This window comes from Eleginops maclovinus, chromosome 16 (assembly GCF_036324505.1).
Source record: "Eleginops maclovinus isolate JMC-PN-2008 ecotype Puerto Natales chromosome 16, JC_Emac_rtc_rv5, whole genome shotgun sequence".
Classification (NCBI taxonomy): Eukaryota; Metazoa; Chordata; class Actinopteri; order Perciformes; family Eleginopidae; genus Eleginops; species Eleginops maclovinus.
Genome location: NC_086364.1, coordinates 18,781,887 through 18,803,661, shown reverse-complemented (window position 1 = coordinate 18,803,661; position 21,775 = coordinate 18,781,887). Strand labels below are relative to the sequence as shown.

General features: G+C 41.2%; 1 protein-coding gene across 1 annotated transcript in view; it reads right to left on the bottom strand.

Annotated features, from left to right (window-relative positions):
* Positions 1–21,775, bottom strand: part of grin2aa (glutamate receptor, ionotropic, N-methyl D-aspartate 2A, a) — a 142,718-nt gene that overhangs the window by 12,345 nt on the left and 108,598 nt on the right. Inside the window, 7 exon segments of the mRNA XM_063904984.1 lie at positions 137–226; positions 3,980–4,140; positions 12,172–12,401; positions 12,494–12,619; positions 13,471–13,624; positions 14,951–15,122; positions 19,615–19,817. Coding sequence (XP_063761054.1) covers positions 137–226; positions 3,980–4,140; positions 12,172–12,401; positions 12,494–12,619; positions 13,471–13,624; positions 14,951–15,122; positions 19,615–19,817 — 1,136 coding nt within the window.

Genomic DNA, 21,775 nt, shown 5'->3' with positions numbered 1-21,775 from the left:
CGAGCTTTTACACAAAACAGCTTTTTAACGCAAGTTGACGCAATGGATTGGACCAAAGAATGGCAGGATCAGACGATGAAGTGAAGACAATCCACACTTAAAAGTGTCTTTTGAAAAGAATTAAAGCTTTGGTTACCCGCTGCCAATGGTCACCAGCTTACATCCCTCATCTCTGCCGGCCATGTAGTTCAACACCGCAGCATCGTAGATGAAGGCGTCCAGTTTCCTGCAAAGGAAGAGAAAAAAGAACCGAGGAAAGAGACAGAAGAAAACAGACAGAGGGAAGGGATGAAGATGCATGAGGGGTTTCAAGTTTTTTAAAGAGTGAGGGAAAAGCGCACAGGAGACAGAGAGCAGGAGAGGCAGCTTATTTTTCAGAACGTGTTGTTTGTGGATCAATTCGAAGGTGTTAAATCATCTACAATAGGAGTGTAATCCAAGCGTAACCAAACACACAGAGGACACAGTGGGGAGTGGCTGCGGTTCAATACAGCACGCTTCGCTGATGATAGGACCTTGGAGGCACATGGCCGACCTAAACAAACTTTTGACAGACACAATCTCACTTTCTGCCTCCGTCTACACACACACACACACACCCACACGTAATAGGGAAGGTTGCGAAGTGGAACGTAGAAAAGGAAAAGAACCCAGACTGACATTTTCCGTGTAACTGATGCCATCACTAACCGCTGCTCTTTCACTCTCTCCGTGTTGGATCGGACACACACACACACACACACACACACACACACACACACACACACACACACACACACACACACACACACACACACACACACACACACACACACACACACACACACACACACACACACACACACACACACACACACACACACACACACACACACACACACACACACACACACACACACACACACACACACACACACACACACACACACACACACACACACACACACACACACACACACACACACAGCCTGGCTAATAGTGCAGTGACTGGCTGGCATTTACTGAATGTCAGATCCAGCCCTCTAACGGAGGCTCACAGCCGATACTTCAGCTGTGTAATTAGCTTAACCCAGCACTGGCTCCATCCACACGCAGGCTGTGTGTCCAAACATGTAGGAAACCAGCCGTGTGTGTCCATGTGTGTGTGTGTATGTCCACTTGCGTAATAGTGTGATTGTGGCTGCTTGTTGTGCACCAGCCAGATAATACTGCAGCTCTAATGGCTTGGAGAGGGATTTAGCCATCACAATATGTCACACCTTTTTTTTCAGGGGGGATGAAATGTAGCAGGACAGATTTTTTGCCACTTTTCATCTATACCTCGGAATGTAATCTCTAACACGGGATTTAGTGTGACTCTTAATCTGTTTTTCCACCACTAAAGGGACACTGCCGTGCATTAAATAACATGAAATCCGTCTGGACCCCAAAGAAACACATTTTAGCCGAACTTCTTCAGAGATCCTAACTCAAAACGACTTCAAAATTATAAAACTTTCATGACCTTTTGCTAGAAAGTTTCTGAAGAGAAGTGGCCCAAAGAGATCAAAGTTTTAGTTGTTTTTAATGGGGATTAATGTGTAGAAATCTGAATTTTACTGCAAAACAGGGAGGCTAATTTGTGTATGAAAAATTCAGTTTCAGTTAAAACACTTAAGGCTGTTTTCAGACTGACAGCAGCACTGTGTCATTTAAACTCCATGGGTCCGACTGAGAGAAAAGGAAGCACAAACACTTCAGGTTGAAGGGCCACAACAGTCATAAATCATCTGCTCCTCTGTATCCCTATTTGCACGTTAAGACTTTTACAGTGCCATGATATTCTGCAGTCATTGTGTTCCCAAAAAAAACCCCTGTATTGGGATCCCGCTGTGCAGACACGGTGTTCTCATTGAAAACGAATGAGAGGCTGTTTCTCTTGTGTGTTTGGACGCTGGCAGTATTTTTAACATATCTATATGAATAAACATTTGATCATTAATTGACCTACAAACATTCTACACCTTGCTCGTACTGTGGGTGATTTGAGTCCCGTAATGTAATCAAATCAATTCAACTCCTCGGTGCATGGTTCTGCGTCTTGTGGCTGTAACAGATTTGGCATGTAAAGCCTGTCTGCATTATGTGTGATCACAGCTAATCCAGCCATCGCGCATCAAACAGCCGAACGCCGTCGTGTTGCTCAGCTGCTAATACCGCAGAATAGAATTATCAATGAGGGTATTACTGGCTGCACACACCTGCAGCTAGCCGTGTGTGTGCGGATACACACAAGCAGTTTGCTTGCTTGCATGTGTTATTAGTTAACCGGGGGTTCGCTTAATTGTATTTACCTCTGTGCTGTATGTTAATGCAACAACACAGGCGAGAGCATTAAGCATGCAGGAGTGCTTTAACCTGTCTTTAGGTGTTTACATTCACTTTACTTATGACTAATGGATGAGAGAGAGTAAGCTCCAAATACTGCATAAAAATCATGGCTCACATTCTTATAGTCCTTTTTTTTTTTTACCCTGAGGCAGCCCGTCCTTCAAATGGAGAACTCTGATTGGATCCCACACCGTAGTCATTAACCAATCAGTTATAACATCTTGTCATATCACCTGATCAACCTTATGTCCTCTATCCAACATTTTTTTCTATCTCCATTCCTTAATGTCTCCCTCCCACCCGTCCTTCAATCTCCCCTTCCTCTTCTCCCTTCCTTCCCCTTTCCACTCTTACCCTCAATTTCCTCTTCCCTCTTACCCTTCCTTTTTCATTCCATTACCACTTTCTTCTCCTCTTGTCTCTTTGCTCTTTACGCTTGCCCTTCACACTTTCTTCATTTCCTCCAATCAGGTATCCTGCCCTTGGCCCCCTACCCCACCCCTTTCCTCTTATTCCCATGTGATGGTGCAATGAGAGTCAACCCTCTGCCTCGGCTCCTGCTTTTCCCTTTTCACCCTACCCATTCAACCCTAATGGTTCTAATCTTTCAATCTGACTGCGGTGATAAGCCCTCCCCTCTCTCTCAAACACACATAATATGGAAACATATTGACAACAAAAGATCTAAGAGAGCATAAAGCAAATTCTGAGCGCTACTCAGTCTGCAAGGCAACATTTGAGAGAGCACAGGCAAAGATTTGTAAGAGCAGAACAAGATTTGAGAAATTCCTACTCTATAAAAACCAAAAGAGGGCCATATGAGCTTAGGGACAACATTCAATTTGACTGTTAATGCAAATCTCCCTATCGTTTAGCCGACTGATACCCATAGTGTGCTATTCAAACTGGTAGGGTATGTTTTTCCCAGAAAGATCATAATACTTTCTCAGTTAAAACCAATTAAAAGAATTGGAAAAGGTTTAATAAAGAAACCTTCTCTTCCAGGACAATCTGATCAAGTGAATGGCTCAGATGTAGATACAGAATTCCTACTGAATAGCCGAACCATTTGTCACACGCCAACGCTGCCCTTTTGCGTTGGCAAAATCTGATTCTGCTTTTACAGATCCGTCCCTGTGTCGTTGTCAAGCGTTTTCTTGCAGACTGAGTAGCGCTCAAATTTGTTCTGTGCTCTCTCAAATTTGTTGTCGTCAATATACTTCCATAGCACCCCCGAACCACCAGTCCTATTGTAGACCGGTACTAAAAATAGCTCCTGCTGTTCCCAATGAGGAAACCCATTTATCCCCTGTCTCAGAGGAGCTGTCACACTCTCTCTCACACACACACACACACACACACACACACACACACACACACACACACACACACACACACACACACACACACACACACACACACGGGAACACATGACAGAAAGCACACTCACAGACATGCAATTACACACACACACATATTTGTAGGTGCCCAAGAGTTGTTTTTAGAGGTTGACAGGTGAATATTTTTGCATTACTGAACAAGTATTTGATCACGGATCAGTAAAAGGGAATCTCTAACTCGCAATCATGCACACACAGTGTTCCCTTACCCCGTTTTGAGGCTGACAAGTGCGTCCACGACTCCAGTTTGATGATATTTTACCATGTACTGGTGCATAGCGGGGTAGTTCTTCCTGATGTTTCTCTCTGTTGATCCGTTTGGAACCGTACCAAAGCGGAACGGAGGCGAGTATGCATATGGGTTCTGAAACTGTGGGGGAGGAAAGACGGAGAGGAAGCAAGAGGGGAAGAAGAACAGAGGATAAACACAGCGAGAAGCAGCTACAAAATTCTTTCCAAAAAAGTGTGTGTTTTATCTGTCAGTAGGAAGGATGTCAGATGGAAGAGATGGACTTTCCCTTGATTGTCTTGAGTAGTTCCATTTAATTTGAGGTATTGTATCAAAGTCCTTACTGTGACTGAAACCAAAGTATTGCTATTATCCAAAAGCATTGTGAAAAACGTTGCCATTATCATTATATTGTTTTTTAAAATGGTCATATATTTACTTACAAGCTATGTTGAGGTAGCCACAAGCTGAATCTGAATTTCAAATGAAGCTATTACGCAGACTTTTCCTTGTATACAATATCCACGCTGGTATAAATGCAGACTTGAAAGGCAGAACACCGTTTAAACTTTGGTCCATATCCTACCTGCACAATAAAGATATCAACAAGTTGCTTTCTTTCACCTACGCACAAAAGCTCGATTGATCCCTTTAAGGTGCTTCTGATAACTTACCAAATTATAATTGGGTGCGTCCGTTCTTACCTGTTTGATCCCCTTAAACCTTAAACTCCAATCAGGACTCTCCACTTTCAGACCACAGGGCTTTCTGTCTGTCCCTAGTTCCTCCATATATGTTCTTCCACACATTTTGTTCAAAGGAGACACAATCTCCTGCTCGTCTGTCTGCTGTGGGAAAGGGATTCCTCCTCTGTTGCTCTTCATGAGGTTTCTTCTATTTTTATCCCTGTTGAAGACGCTTTTGTTTGGGGATTTTTCTTTAATCTGCGAAAGACAGATTGCTCCACTGATTGCAAAAAGGCCCCACAGGGCACATTTGTGATTTGTGACATCAGGCTACATAAATAAAAGTGACTCGACCTAAATGAACCCTTCATTTCCCTGGTTAAATACTGGGAATCCTAGTGCTTCATTCTTGAGTTGTAGACAGCGGAGTAAAAAGCCCTAACGGAAACGTAATTGTCTTATTCTTTTCAACTTACCTCTGGGACAAAACTGTAGCAAGGGTTTGCATTTTATAGTAACCTTGATGGAGCCTAACCTTTAACACCTAATTCCTGTTTTTAATTACATGACACACCTTTACTCTTCCACACTCTTTCCCTTTAAATTTAAGGCCCTTTGTTACTCATCTACATTACCTATAAGAGATCATGTCGAAAAATATGTAACATGAACGTAGGATTCACCCGGTCTTCACTTCCTCCTCCCATTAACTGAATTTGTTTTTCCATTTTCAACTCTCCCATCATTTCTCTCTGCCTCCCTCCTCCTCCTCCTCCCCCCCCTGTGTGTCTCCCTCAGGTGTAATCCAGTCTGTGTACAGGTCAGGGGGTTCTGTAGTTGTGTGCTTGTCGCTCCGGCAACAACCACTCGAGCACTGCGGTAACAATCTGCCCTCATTGCCCGAAACGCACAAACACTATCAATTAGAAGGGTGTATTATAGGCTCCACTCCAACCACAAAGTGTGTGTGTGTGTGTGTGTGTGTGTGTGTGTGGTAGTGCACTCAATAGTATTAATACAGCACTGTAATCTGTAATAATTCAATGACATGTGAATAGATCTAATTGTATGTTTTGCTTCACTTTCATTTATTCATACGACACGTAGTGACTTAACTCAGAGGAAAATATATTTATAGAATTATCCTTTGTGTTCAGTTTCTTCAAAAACTCCACAATTAACTATTGTGCTGCGTCGCCTTTTTTCCAACATTGAACAGTAGATTTTTCTTCTCAAACAGCCGCCATCTAAGCAATAAAGTCCCAATATGGGTCCAAGTGTTATTGTATAAAGAGAGGGACTCCTTATGGGATTCAGCTCAAGGAAGATTGATGGTTCTTATTTGTGTCCAATGTGAAATATGTATTCAAGACCTTACTAATTCACTTTCAGTTTCACTATACACTCATGGTGATATTGCCTTAACCTAAAGAGAATGTGTCGTTTGTGTTCAAAAAGTTACATTTTATTAAGTTTTACATGTTAGTTCAGGTTTAAATGTAACTTGTACTTTGTGGTAGGTGGAGTTTGGCCCATTGTGCATATTAGAATGGTAGCGATAACTCTGATATACGTCTGATAACATCCAAAATGTCTGTTAAGTATCTGTTTAACATCTGTAAAAAAAATCATCTGTGTGCGTGCTTGTTGAATTGTTTATGTGAACTAGTTATATCATAGATGTATCTGCATTATATATGGATGTAAATATTTATGCATACTCTATCTGTCTGCACACATGTTCATCTGTATTGTATAATCAGGTCAGGGCTAGGGCGCGTTAGCGGTGATGTCATGCAGGATGTGTGTCTGCATCACAAGAGACCGCCCTCAGGAGACGCTGCCTCCTCACGTAGACCCTCCTATTGTTTCTCCATCCTCCTATTTGCCTCATTTGTGGCTCTTTTAAGGTAGAGCAGAAGCTTTGAGTACAGAAAAGGGGATATATGAGGGGCGGTAGTGGGTCAAATCTGCAGGAGGTAGTACAGATATGGACAGAACTCCTCTCGAGCTGGATAATTACCAGTGAAGGGCTTTTGAGAAGTGCAGCAGCTGCTTGTAATGAAAGCTTGATGCAACGATGATGAGAAAATGAAAGAGCCGAGGATCTGTGTGTCAGACAGGTGGAGATAAGAGCAATCACTGCCCCGCTACAAGGCCATGAGCTGTGGCAAAGCACTCCAGACATCGAGATTTTGTTAACAGGAGATCGAAATCATCTCCAACCTTTTCTATCTAGAGGTTTTTATGTAAATCTTTATAATTTCAGGCTGAATTTCCAAGCATAGAGGGAATGAGGCTTTTAATGTAAGCTTTACCATACTTGCTTTTTGTATTAGTACATCATTGCGTCCACTCTGTCTACCTCACCCCTCATGCTGTCCCATTTCTATTTCAATTCTCCCCTTCCTCCTTTGATTTGCTCCTGCTACCCTCTCTATCTCCTTATTATGCACGTATTGCTGTTATATAAGCACAGGACTCCCTTTTGAATGTGTGTCTAACTGTGTCTGTCTGTAACATAATGCTCCTGTTTGCCGATCCATCGCTCTGACATATCACTTTGTTCTTCTACAAATCGACTGAGACTCTATAAAGCAATGGTTCTCAAGGTCCTTGTTCTATTTAAATTCTTATCAAAAACTGCTATTGTGGTGTCACTGCAAACTTCTGCATTGTTATTCAGCTTGTAGTTACATTTTTGCCTCAATTTTAAATGTGTTTTTTCAATTCAAAAGTATTTCAAGATCTCGGTTTGGAGAAATTGGGTCATGTGACATGGGAGATATTTAAAAATGAAGCGTTCCAAAAAATGTGTTGATAAAATCCTACAAAAAGAATAGAAAGCAACACTAAAATCCTACAGAAAGAGTAGAATAAACACTAAAATCCTACAGAAAGAGTAGAATAAACACTAAAATCCTACAGAAAGAGTAGAATGAACACTAAAATCCGACAGAAAGAGTAGAATGAACACTAAAATCCTACAGAAAGAGTAGAATAAACACTAAAATCCACTAAAATCTGACAGAAAGAGTAGAATGAACACTAAAATCCGACAGAAAGAGTAGAATAAACACTAAAATCCTACAGAAAGAGTAGAATGAACACTAAAATCCTACAGAAAGAGTAGAATAAACACTAAAATCCACTAAAATCTGACAGAAAGAGTAGAATGAACACTAAAATCCGACAGAAAGAGTAGAATAAACACTAAAATCCTACAGAAAGAGTAGAATGAACACTAAAATCCTACAGAAAGAGTAGAATAAACACTAAAATCCACTAAAATCTGACAGAAAGAGTAGAATAAACACTAAAATCCTACAGAAAGAGTAGAATAAACACTAAAATCCACTAAAATCCGACAGAAAGAGTAGAATAAACACTAAAATCCGACAGAAAGAGTAGAATGAACACTAAAATCCTACAGAAAGAGTAGAATGAACACTAAAATCCTACAGAAAGAGTAGAATAAACACTAAAATCCACTAAAATCCTACAGAAAGAGTAGAATAAACACTAAAATCCACTAAAATCTGACAGAAAGAGTAGAATAAACACTAAAGTCCTACAGAAAGAGTAGAATAAACACTAAAATCCTAAAGAACAATAGAAAAAAACACTAAAATGTGGTTAAAAAAAAGGTGCTTCATGCTTGACGAGTGTAGTAATACAATGCCGCATTGATTGGAGTAAATAGGTCACCTGACAAAGAAGCTATTGAAAAATCCAAGACATTTAAATAAAAACCTGATGATTTGTTCATAAACTTATTGAAATTAAATAGAAACAGATCTAGAATCCAACAAAAAGTGTTGTGTCCTCCGTGTTTAGTGTAGAAATATGACATGGTACTCGTTAGAAGCTTTTACCCAAAGCAACTTACATATACTCAATACTGTGGGCAATCCCCACAGGAACAATTTAGTTGCAGTGTTTTGCCCAAGGACACAACAACATGCTAACTGCAGTGGGGATTGCATTTGTGCTCCCCTGATCCCAAAGATCACGAACTAGCTCACTGAGCCACAGCTGCATTTATTTGGGGTCATTTGGTCACATGGAAGTAAAGAGTCTGCTGAAGATACATGACAACATTCATACAAAACACAAAAAGCACTAACATCACAAAGGAAGAATTAGTCCTTAGTGGAGTTAAACAACTCTGAATCTGAGTCTTAAGATCTCGTGATACAGAAGCTTTAGACATTTTTAAAAATGTGTCATAGTGTTGTGGCATCGATGGATTTGGCTTTCAAGGGCAGATGTGTCCAAGAGCGCTTATCATTGATTCCACGTCGTTTTGGTGAGTCAATCCCACTCCAAATAGAAGATGCATTTACCACTTCAGACTCACCTCTATATCACATACAACTAGGTTAGTGGCTTGAGTCAAGTTCACACCTGCTAGATTTGCCGTATTGTTCAAAATATATCATCTTGCTGTCTCGGGGCGGCCGTGGTTAAGGGGATAAACGTGCGTCTACCAGTCGGATGTTCGGTGGTTCGATCCCCATCCCCTGCAATCAACCTGTTGAAGTGTCCTTGGGCAATATACTTCATCCCAATTTGCTCCAGAGGCAGTCTACGGTATCTAAAGCGCTGTGCAAATCATGATGGACTGGCAGGAGGTACAAGATCTTTTCCCCGGACGAGTCCCCGATGAGTATAATAGTATATGTATTTATATGATTAGATATAAAGAGTTTCTTCCTATTAGATCTCTCCTAAACAGATGCACACGGCCACCTCTAAAACCAGGTTACTGCGGTTACTGTTATGTCACCCAACTGCTACCTCCTCAGCAGTGCACTTGCATGCTTAAAAATTGTTACAAGTTTTTGCACTACACTGAAAACATGCTCTTCTCTGAGCAGTAAAGAAACCAGAACACTGCGTACACTTCAGTAAGCTTAGATAAAGTAAAAAAAAAGAATCCCAGGTGACTGTACATCCTTAAAGCCCGGTTAAATGAACTGCTTGAGAGAGTGTTGACATCACTTCAGTACGCAATCATAAATCCCTGTTTATACAAGATAATATGAACTGAACAGCTCTTCCTGCTGCACCTGAAATTAATGGAAACACATAAATGTTTCGTCAACTTTATAGGCAAAGTGACACAAATGTGCTTAAGTTGTTAAACCCTGTTATCGTTTCTGAAGTGAGAGCAGAAGGAGGGTGTGCTCTGTGTCTAATATCTTCAGACTTAAGAATCGATCCTAGACACCTGGTTTGTTTTCTATGATTTCCTATGCATTAAGTGTATCCTTTTAGGAGAACCATATACCATTTGGCATGCAAAGCCACTGATGTGATCTACGTATAAGCATTTTCTTAAATGGCAGAGAGATTTTGCCATTCCTATCTTCCACTGGCAGCAAGTATCACTGATTGACCTACTTTAGGCAAACTGAAAACTGAATAAAAGGACATTATGGCATATACAAAGGTAGCTCAGCCTGTTTCAAGATCTCTGTATTGAAATTAACATCACAGATTTTGTCGGAAAATCCAAAATGTGTGGCAATAGATTTTCTGTTAGCTCGTCTTATGCTCTGGTTGGTTGCAAACTCGAAATGTTTACAATGTTGGATCAAAGTATTTTTTGGGTTGAACTTAAGTCTTGTTGTGTGACCAATTTAGTGCTAAAACTAAAAGATACTTACAGTCATATGATAAGAAAAAAGCCGCCACTGGGATGTCTATGTTTCTCTGTGCTTGCTATATGTTCAAAAAGGTGATTGTTAGCCGTAGGACATCGACAAGCAGTGTAATCCAAGGCTTACCGCTGTGAGTTTGCCCCCTCGTGGTCAAAACTCAGTAGCTTTAGGAATAATTCCCTGACATGTGGCGTCTAGATGGAGGATTTTTTCCTCCTCATTTTGCTGGTCGGAAATGGCTCAATGTCCAGCCTCCCTCAGCAAATCTGTCTGAGTGGCCGTTTACCCTTTTTGTCTGTTTCCTTTCTTCCCTGGCCCTCTCTGTCTTCCCATATCTCCTTTACTTTCACCCACCTTATTCCTTTCTCCCTTCCTCAGCCGTCAACTTGGCCCATATCTGTCCGCCTGTTGTCTTGTACCATCTTGTGTGTATTGGCCTCTCGCTATTCCTCAGTCACCCTCCTGCCAGTTTCTGTACCCCTTCCTCCATCCCTCCCTCCTTCTCTCCTTCTGTATGTTGTCAAAACCCTCTACATCACTCTCAAATGCTCTCTCCTCGGTAGCCTCCCCCCTATACCAACGTCTCTCTCTCCTCGGGAAGCCTCTACCCTTTTGTCTTGCTCTTCTCTCCCGTTTTTTTACGTAGCACTTGACCTTTTTCTTTAATCTTTTAGCCTGTCTCGCTCCTCCTGCATAGCCACCATTTTCCCTTCCATATCTATGCATCATTATATTACAGTGTGAATTATCAAAGTTGTGCCTGTATAGTAATTGGCAATTACATAATGGCATAACAGTGGTATTACAAGCAATGGCTATATTAATGGGAGAGATGTGGAATTATAATATAAACCTTTTTCAACGCTGAAATAGCAGAACACTTTTTCTAGACATGCTATAAATTAAAACTAATTCTAGCGCCACATTTTGCAGACCAGAACATTTCCGTGAATGAGTTCGAAATAATTCACCTCAAACATAAACGTAACGTGACAATCAAGACCAATTCCAAATACTTGCATTGTGGATCCAAATGTCTAAGAAATGCCTTTTTTTATGGATTTTCTGCCTTTTTTCTGCACAAGAGCTGCTTTCACCATCAAGAGTGGAGTGCACTTGAATTATTGAATGAAATGTCACACATATACTGCATGACATTTCATTTTTATATTCTATACATGACCCATTTACACTTCTTTTACTACAGTTGCAGCAAATGCATCTCTGCACTAAGACAGGATGTCAACTCCACTTTGATACATATTACTAAAGTATGCTCAACATTCAGGATTCTAGAAGTGTGAGACTTCAGAGGTGCATGAATGTTGGAATACATTTTCATAAAAAATGTGTTTCAGCAATTTAAGATTATCATTTCCTACCCTCCATGGGTGTTGAAAACAGCCACTTCAATGCTAACAATCCCAGTGTAAGACAATGCAAATGAAATTATGAGGATCCTTCTTGGGAATGTTTCTGGACTCACATAAAAGCTGATAGAGACTTTGTTTAGTTTCAAACTTACCCAAAAAGCATTTGTGGACACACTTTTTCTCTACCGTTGCTAATGTACTTCATTTCTATTGTTTTTTATCCATGTATTTCTGTTTTTCCCATGCCATGTCTTTTCATATCTATGCCATGATCCTGTGGGAGTGGGGTTTGTTGGGTACTGTCAGTATTTCACTGTTCGATATGAACCATTCAATACAAAGTGTGGTTTGGCCGTTACTCTCAAAACTAACTTCCTAACTGACAAACAAACCCCCATCCAGCCAAATCTAATCAACAAATTAGCCCTCGGAAATGTAATCCATTACCTTATTGTCGGAGAGCCCAGTGACTTGATCCACAAACTCCTCCTGGATCATGAAGGCGGCCAGGTTGGCAGTGTAGGAGGCCAGGAAGATGACAGCGAAGAAGGCCCACACGGAAACTATGAACTTACTGGTAGTTCCTTTCGGGTTCTGCACTGGCACAGAGTTGTTGAAGACCAGACCCCACAGCAGCCACACGGCCTTGCCCATGGTGAAGGAAGGGCCATGGGGGTCTGGAAGAGAGGACGAAGGTGAGAGATGGAGGTTTAGAAGAAAACCACACAAATTGTAGAGATAAAAAAGTCTTAGGGGTGTGAATGCGTACCTCTTCCCTGCGCCAGGTTTCGGTTGAATCCAAGAGGACTGATGTACTCAAACATAAAGACAGCCATTGCAGTCACCAGTAGGAGCATCACAAACATCATGACCCACACTGATGCACTGAATGGCTCTGAGGGAGAGAAAGAGAGAGGAGGGGGAGATAAGAAGACAGAGATTAAGTATTAACACATGTTGGATGACATTTCTTATCTCTTACACATCACTTTTTCCTGACACTTTCTGTCTTTCCATGAACCGAATGAATAAATCAATCACATGGAGGAAAGTACTGCATGGTTTAACAAGCTGACTCCCCCCACACACACACACACACACACTTGCATATACATAGGCCACCTCCTATTTGACAGTGTGAGGAGGCGCGCAGTATTGGAAGCCCTGGTGTCAGCACTCCTGTCCACCCTCAGAGCTCACAACACTACCGCAGAGATTAAACCGGGCTCTAATGTATGGGAGAGCACTGCTGGCAGAGGGCCGTGCACTTTGAGTGTGTGTGTGCATCCTGGCATGCGGCCAAAACAGGGTATTCCTGATAAGCCCTTATAATTGCCACTTTCACAGCAGTAACTGCACCCTGCAAAACATGTGAGTGTGTGTACCTCTTCACTTTTATGCCTGCGTGTGCGGGAACTTGGATCGAACAAACGTGAGAGAGCAGCCGAAACAGGGATATCCACGATCACTCGATTTTGAAATCCTGCGGTTAAGACCCTCTCAGGTAAGTGAGAGCCATTGTGGCGGGAGAGTAGGAGTCGAGCTAAATCCCACCGATGAAAGAGCAAGTATTGACAGCTGCGTATCAGAGCCGCATTGTGTTGTCGTCTCACACACACACACACACACAAACACACACTCAAAACAAATACCTCTCTACACTCACAGAAACAGAAAAAAAGCAAACAGATCTTCCTCCCCATCTCTCCTGAGTCAAAGCACAACAGTTCATTCGGTGACAGTTACCGAGAAAGGCTGACGGGGAGACCGTTCCGTTGCTACGGGAGACCATGACGCTGATCCCGGTTTCCACGAACGGGACGGAGAAATCGATGACCTCAGAACGCTCCTCATTGATCGTCAGAGATCCGACGGCCATGACGGCTTTCTTATAGACCACCTTTAAGGGGGGGAGGAGAAGGGAGGGACGCAGGGTGAAAGGAAGGGAGGGAGGGAGGGAAAGGGATGGATGGATGGATGGATGAGGAGGGTGATTAGGGGTGAAGGAAGTGAGACAGGGAGGGGGGGGAAGAGATTGATGTTGGGGGGAGGAGGAAGATACCGGAGAAGAAAGATGGTAGGTAGATCAGATGAGGATTAAAAAGGGGGAAATAAAGAGGGATGGGGGAAATAAGGAGAAGGATTATGGGTAAATCATTAGGTAGAAGGGAAAGAAGAGAAAATAGAAGAAGAAAAGGAAGAATGATGTTTAGTTATTTTGCCATCACTGGTTTTTAACATATGAAGTGAGTCATTACAGTTCAGTCTGACTGGCACAGAAAACTGATCATAAAGAAAGGAAAACTGAAAAGCAATATCCCCCCGTTAGGTGATTTTCTTCAGTAGTCAACTTACTATATATCTTTCATTATAACGCTCTAAAATCTCTAAACTGAAATAGATCCAAACTCCTGTCAAGCATACCCCAGAACATTTCAATTTCACTGACTCCACATCAATAACGTTTTTAATCCCAGGCTGATTCTTAAGATCAATATGCAAGCGGGTGTCACTGCTAAATAAGATGAATGAACTTCAAATTAGTGGAAAAAGTCTGCCATGAAATAAAGAAATGATATAGACAGCAATAAGTTTAGGGTCCTGAAATGAACTCTGGGACTGCGAGTTGGAGCTGGCAAATAAAGATATGCAAAACACTTTCTGCAGGAGTCGCTAAGATTTGTTTACTTTCCAAGCATTTACAGCTGCTGCCAACGCCTCGTAGCTGAAAGTGTTTTCCCTGCGCTGTGGAAGTTTTGCAAAGTCAACAACTAAAGCTTGTTTTTGGAACATAAGGAACAGGAATATCCTGTCGTACAGACATCTGTAATTTCCTCTCAGCCTTACATTTCAGAGTCGCTACAAGTGAAAACTCATCAATCCTCTTATGCATCATTCATGACAGTTTCCTATATGCTACCCTAAAGACTAGCAGGACAGAAATTGAAGTCAGTAGTCTGCTTCAAAACTAATAAACATGTCATACATATCAATACAAATCGGAATTATTGTATTGGTCCCACAGAGGAGGGATGTAGATTGTTAAAGCACAGTGCCAGTACAGATATTATAAAGCCACAAAATAAATGTTAAAAAACAAAGAGGCAAGCACAAGTTCATGAACAAATACAAAAAACCTGAAAAAATAAAAGGCCAAAAGAAAGAATTATAAATATAAATAAAGACACAAAATAAAGAGATCACAAAATAACCTGGTGTCTCTTACCTCTCCCACCATCCCATTCCAGACATTGTTGATCTTCTTGCCATGCTTGCCATTGGTTACCAGGTACAGGTCATAGGTGAACTTTACATACTTGGCAATCTTTTTCAGAATGTCGATGCAGAAGCCTTTGCAGCACTTCTTAATGTATGTCCCCCCAGCCTCAGTTGTGTTGCTAAAGAAACAAAAACACAAACACAAACAGCGCACATCGTTAGCCCTTTGATTTCGAAACAGCAGGAGCTTCAAACCATTCTTAAAAACAGTGGAGTTTCTGTGACAGAAAACGAAAGGAACTACACATAATAGAAGATTTTACAACCATGCGTATCTCTCTGTATGTTTTGCACCTTGCTGTTCTGTGCTACCTTTGACTTAACTGCAGCTCTTTCACCTCTGATATACTGCACGTATTTTAGTTTTCAGAGGTACTGGTCATACGAATGTCATATTTTTTTTAGTATATTATTGACATTTAAGCTTTATTTTTATTATTAATAGTTTTATTATATTTCTAATATTCCGTTTTTTTACATTATATGGCTGGTAGCTTTTATTTTGTATTTTTATAGAAGTTTTTTATTTGCCCCTTTTTTATATTAGATTTTTTATAACTTTATTTTGTATTTTTATAACAGTTTGAAAACATTTCTGTTTTTATGATATTTCTATATTTGCCCCCTTTTTTGACAACCTTATTCCTCTTTCTGTGTTTTCGTATGCAGCATTTAACACCATTACATTTTATGTGTAAACCTACGTCTGATTCTTGAACCAGGTAGTTTTTTTGATTGATTTCACCTTTATTTCCACCTTTATGAACTATGTTTGACTGAAGACTTGACTTCTCTTTGGGGAGACAAAACAAACCAAACTCTGTTAGTACATTTATACTGTATGAACGCACCAATGCACTCATGTCACCCTGGGACTTTGTTCACCTTTAAGCTCAGGTCGTTCTATTCATAATTGACATCAGAAGACTTAAACAAAATATGCTCGCTCTCTCCTTCTACGTCTCCGTCTCTCTGGAGGTGGAGGTTTATGATGGCGCTGCATCTGCAAGCCTTGTACCATCTGTGTGCATGAATTTGAGAGCAGAAGAGTTCAGACAGTGTTCACGCACACAGGAGCACACATCAACTCCGAGCCACCTGGGACGCTCATTTAACTTTCAGATGTGTGCTAATGAGGCAAAGATGACCTCGTCCTTTAGCTTCACAACAACTTAAGACACAAACTTGATGTTAAGAGAAAAGAAAAGCACATCAGGTCCTTACTCTGCGGTTGGCTGAAACTCACTTTGTCACTTTGTCACTTCGTAGGAACTCTGTTGTGTCTGAATAACATTTGCCATGTTTTGCCCCAAGTGCCACGTCCTGTGTTACCCTCACTAGTCGCGATCGATCTGTCAAATGCACGTCACCCAAAGTGGAATCCTTTCATGTCTTCAGACCGACTTTGTATGGTCTAATACTTCCACACAATAGAGAAAAAATGCTCATTCTGAAAAAGCCAGGCGCTAATCTCTCTGCAGTTGTGAATGACAGGGTGATTTTCTGCAGATATTACTAGATAATATCCATAGCAGCTGTTAGCTCTGATTCAAAATGAAATCAAGAAGCCAATTTACATTTAAGCTCCTTCAAACATACCATGCGTCAACAAAATCTGGCTAATTCCCAGCCAGAAGGGCAATACAGGTTGTTCTTTTTCCTCATGAATCTAAAATAAAGACTTTTAAAATAACCTCCTCCTGTAATGCAATATTTATTTGTCCAACCTTTCAAGTTCACATTATTTTCAAGCACACAGAAGCAATGGTGGTGGTTACGCAACACGGCAAAGAAAGTGGAAGGAGATGCGGTGGGATTGGTGGATGGATATATCGAGTCAAACTTGTTTTTACATAGAACTTTGCAAACACAAAAGGTATCACAAACCAAACCCATTAATAAACAGAATCCCAAAGTACTAACCAGGTTGCAGGTTATATATTGATTAACATATATTTTTCTGATCTGATAAAAACACTTAATACCTACAGAAGTCAATAAATGACTGATTCAAAATAAAAATAAAGATGAATAAAATAGTACAAATAAATTAAATTAAAAAACCGTAGAAGAACAAAGAAAATAAAAATAGAAAAAGGAAATTGATTCATAAAATATTATGTGGAATTTTGGATTGAGTAGTGTAACAGCACAGCATTTCATTAAAGTTACCAGCAGATTAAAATGATGAACACTAATGGATTAATAATTATAATCCAGTTAAATCATAATTATTATTCCTGAAATCTGCAAAATAAGTACTTTTATTTGAAGTATATTTAATGACAATACTTAACATGTTGAATGCCAGACTTTTACTTCCATGTGTGATTTTAAAAGCACCCGATAACTTCAGCAAGTCTTAATTAGAACTGATATGATGACAATAATAAAGATAATAACAGAAACAAGGACAACTGAGTCAAGTTTGTGTTGGATTCAGCTGGCGGGGGGAGTGACAGAGTAAGCATATAGGCCATAACTGTAATAGCTGCATCCATGAACACAGTGTACCCATTTAGTACAGTTCAGGCAGCGAGAGCATGTGATGTTATGGAGGCTGTTTGTGAAGTTGCCCGGGCCAACTTGATATAGAAACGCTACAGGGCCCTGGGGGTCTCCAGAGAGGCCGGGTCGGGTATGTGTGTGTGCCGAGTATGGCTTGTTCTTAGGCCTAGCCTGGGTGAGTGAATTTGTGGTTCTGCATGCATGGATAGTCCTCCATCCCCCGATCCAACCCCGCCACCACGACTCCTCTCACTCTGCCTCTCTTCACTCCCTCCCCTCCATCAATCCCCCGTTTCTCCAAATGGACACTACGGATGCTTGAGAGGGAATTGCGCTGTGGGAGGGAGGAGCGCGCCCGGATGCATTGGCCTGTGAGTGAGTGGACATGTGGCAACAGAAAGTGTATATGAACTTTGTGTGTGTGTGTGTGTGTGTGTGTGTATTTGTGACTGTGTTCCTCCTTGGAGATGCTTTATCCTCCGCCCTACTTCACAGTCTCGCTGGATGAAAATCTCTGATGGCCCCTTCCCTGGTACCCTATTACCGGTTAATCAGCTCTGTGTGTGTGGGTGTGTGTGTGTGCTTGCATAGTAACACGGTAACTTTAAGACTGTCATAAAGTGCACATATTTAATTGTATTCTATGTGTATATCTGTATTTCATCAATATTTCGTGTAAATGTTGTTATTTTTTATGTTATAATAGTTACCTAACAAGAGATTCTTAATTTGTTTTCTATTTTTGGGCTTTTGTACAATTTATCTTCTTCGACTGGGTTAATGTATACACCAAGGCAAATTCCTCGTAGTGTTAACTACTTGGCTATAAACCTGATTCTGAAGTGTGCATACATGCCACTATAACTGTAAGTGTGTCTGCGTGGAAATAACATTAAATTATCTACAAACCAATTACACGCTTTGATTCAGCAGCACTCTCAGTTCCACACACACACACACACACACACACACACACACACACACACACACACACACACACACACACACACACACACACACACACACACACACACACACACACACACACACACACACACACACACACACACACACACACACACACACACACACACACCCTAAGACCTGTGTGTGTGTTTACTTCAGGATCCTAACGTAGCGAGGGGCTAGCAATATGTGGGTGTTAGGAGAGAAAATTGGTTAGGAAAGAAGTAAATTGCTGAGTTCAGCAGTAGCCCCCATTTTCAAGAGGGGGTGGGGTAGGGGGGGGGGGGGGTGAAGAAGCTGCTGCGGAGATCGCACACTGCACCTCCACACTGTGTGAGAGGGGGAGGCGAGAGAAAGGGAGAGCAACACAGACACTGTGCTGTGGGAAACGATGATGTCATTTTTGCCACCTTCTGATTATACAACAGTGGGTGTTGGTGTTCTATAAAGCTAGTCCCATTTTTCATGCCAACAAAATGACGATCAGTGAGGGTGCATACAGTCTGTGTCAGTCAGTGTCATAATGAACCCTTCAAACTACAGAATATTATTATTTCGTGGCAGTTTTCTACCTATACAATAAAAAGCAGGCTGGCTCCACCAGATGCACCACATTGAACTGAAGTTGTATTGTTTGGTAGTCTTGACTTCATAGGGATAGTTCTGGACTGTTTTCCTATTTTCTCTGCATGGCACAACCTGCCTTTTCTCCACTCGACTTGCTCTATTTTGGTTTTCCATTAGCAAAAGTTTCAGATAGCACCTGCATCTTTTTTTAATACCACCTGGGTCAAGGTTTTTCAAGTAAGTTGTGCCAGTACTAGACAGTAGAGTTCTACTGCAGCCATGCAACATGGGACATTCTGCTTAAACCTGGTACATTTTAACCTTAAGCAAAGATTATATTTTCCTTATTTGTGCAACCCAGAGTTAGAATCTGTATGCTTCAGGCCATTGACCTAACAATCCTCTCTTACCTGCTTTTCAGCAAGGAGTCATATCCAGATCAGGGGTCAAACCACTTGTATACACAAAAAGCTGGAGTGCAAACTGCAATATTTTTCTTCGTAAATGTAGTGGAATAAAATGTACTAAGCTATATTCCACACCCGCTAAATAAAAAGATGGCCGACTCACTCTTTTATGTGCTTCCTGCAGGGCACGGAGTTCCTCATGCAGGTACCAGTGAGCCTTTCAACGTCCTCCACAATAACGAAAGGCTTCTCCTCCAGCGTGACGATGGACAAGTGGTTGTCGTCCATCTCGGCGTCACCGATGGAGTTGAAGCGCGGCCACACCGGGTACTTCAGTGTCAGGCTGCGGTTTTCCAGTTTCCCCATCTGGAAGGAGGGAGAGGAAGGGAGACGAGACGACAAATGAGTAAAGCTCAATGAGATGGTTACTCACTTAAAGACTTAGAAAAAGTTAAACTAACATTAAAAGGCATTTACAGAGGGTGTGGATCTCAGCCAATACTTTACAAATAGTGAGAAAATAGTAGACCCACGACTTCACACAGAAAAAAGACAGTCTCTAGATAAAAATAGTTACAAGTAAACAGACGAGGAAGTGGCGGGAAAAAGACGTCCACCGCAGTGATCATAACATGGCAGAGAGAATGCAGTGTGTTACCTTTCTTTACCTGGTTATCTGTTGCCCATTAACTCAAAGCAGACAGGAAGTGGAGAGGATTACAAATGTAGACACACGTTAACATTTCCCTGTAATGTTACATATGTTGCTTTTTTTCGGAACAAAAACATTGAGATCAGTACACATGTTCACAGACCATCATTGGTGTGACTACAAGTATGACAACATAACAGTTTAGAAGCATGGTGTGTAAGGATGCATGACAAAATGCACACAGGGGGAAGGTGGGGGGGGACATACATTACAGCATGGGTACTAATGCAAACACATAGGAGGAACAGAGAGGGGATGTGCAAGTAGGAGAGCGCTGTTAATAATTCAGAACATTTTCAGAGCTGTGATGTCACATATTCCCCTATGGATGATTTTGGCCTACCTACACCTGTAAGTGTGTGTGTGTGTGTGTGTGTGTGTGTGTGTGTGTGGGGGGGATATTTACGCATGTTTGTGTCTGATGGATGAGGCAGAGGGAAAGAGACAGCTAGGCTTTGCTCAACGCTCAATTATTAATGTTACAGGAGCCAGAAAATGGCAAAACCTCGCTCTCACTCTTTCCCTCCATTTCAAAAGTCTTTCTTTTTCTCCTCTCTCTCTCTTTCTCTCTTTCTCTCTCTGTCCGCGGCTCACACAGCAACACCGCTGCAGTGTGGAAAGGATTAGCTGACTTTACAGCCAAAGTTTTGTGTGTGTTGCACAATCATTAACACAAGGGCGGACATGTGTGGATGTGAAACACAGTAACAAATGGAGATGGGCTTACACACTAGAAATATTAGTTTGAGGTTACAACAATTACATATTTAAATAATATACTATCTTGTTGCTATGTAATATGTATATTTTTGTTTTAATTGGCATTATAATTATTTTCTCTGTTTTTTTTATTATGTCTATTATTATTTTTAGACTTTTTAAATATAAAAACATATTTTTTAAGGTGACTTTGAAACATCGGTGCATGTACTAAAAATATTTTATAAAATGACCTCTTGGATGAGCAATGTTAATTAATTTCCATCACACTGTCCCAAATAAATAAAATAATTAATAAATATAACACACCTTGCATACCGGCATAAAACAGCCTGGCCACTGTCGCCCCTTTAACCCTGAAGTCATCTTGGACAGTGGTGGTTCACCACACACACAGTGTATGCACACACACACACACACACACACACACACACACACACACACACACACACATTGTTGCTTAGCCTGCATGTCTGTCATTAACAGGCGAGCAGAGAGGAGGAAGTGAAATTAGCATTTTAATTGTTTTGCTTTGAGTGGTTGCGCTATCCTCTGACAGGGATTAGAGTCTTCTCTCCGCTCTGAGTCGGCACCACTGTCAACAGCTCACTCTGCTGTCGGCTACATCTCTACCACTGTGTGTGTGTGTGTGTGTGTGTGTGTGTGTGTGTGTGTGTGTGTGTGTGTGTGTGTGTGTGTGTGTGTGTGTGTGTGTGTGTGTGTGTGTGTGGAGGCAGGACGGTATGATGAGGTGGAATGTGTGCCGTTTCTTGTGTGTCACCTTAACTATCGAGGGAATGGCCGCATTTGTCTATCTGTCTTACCCCAGCTGTTTTGCATTTCACAAGTGAGTGACGGCATGCCTGTAGCTACACACAAGTAAGTCTCTGTG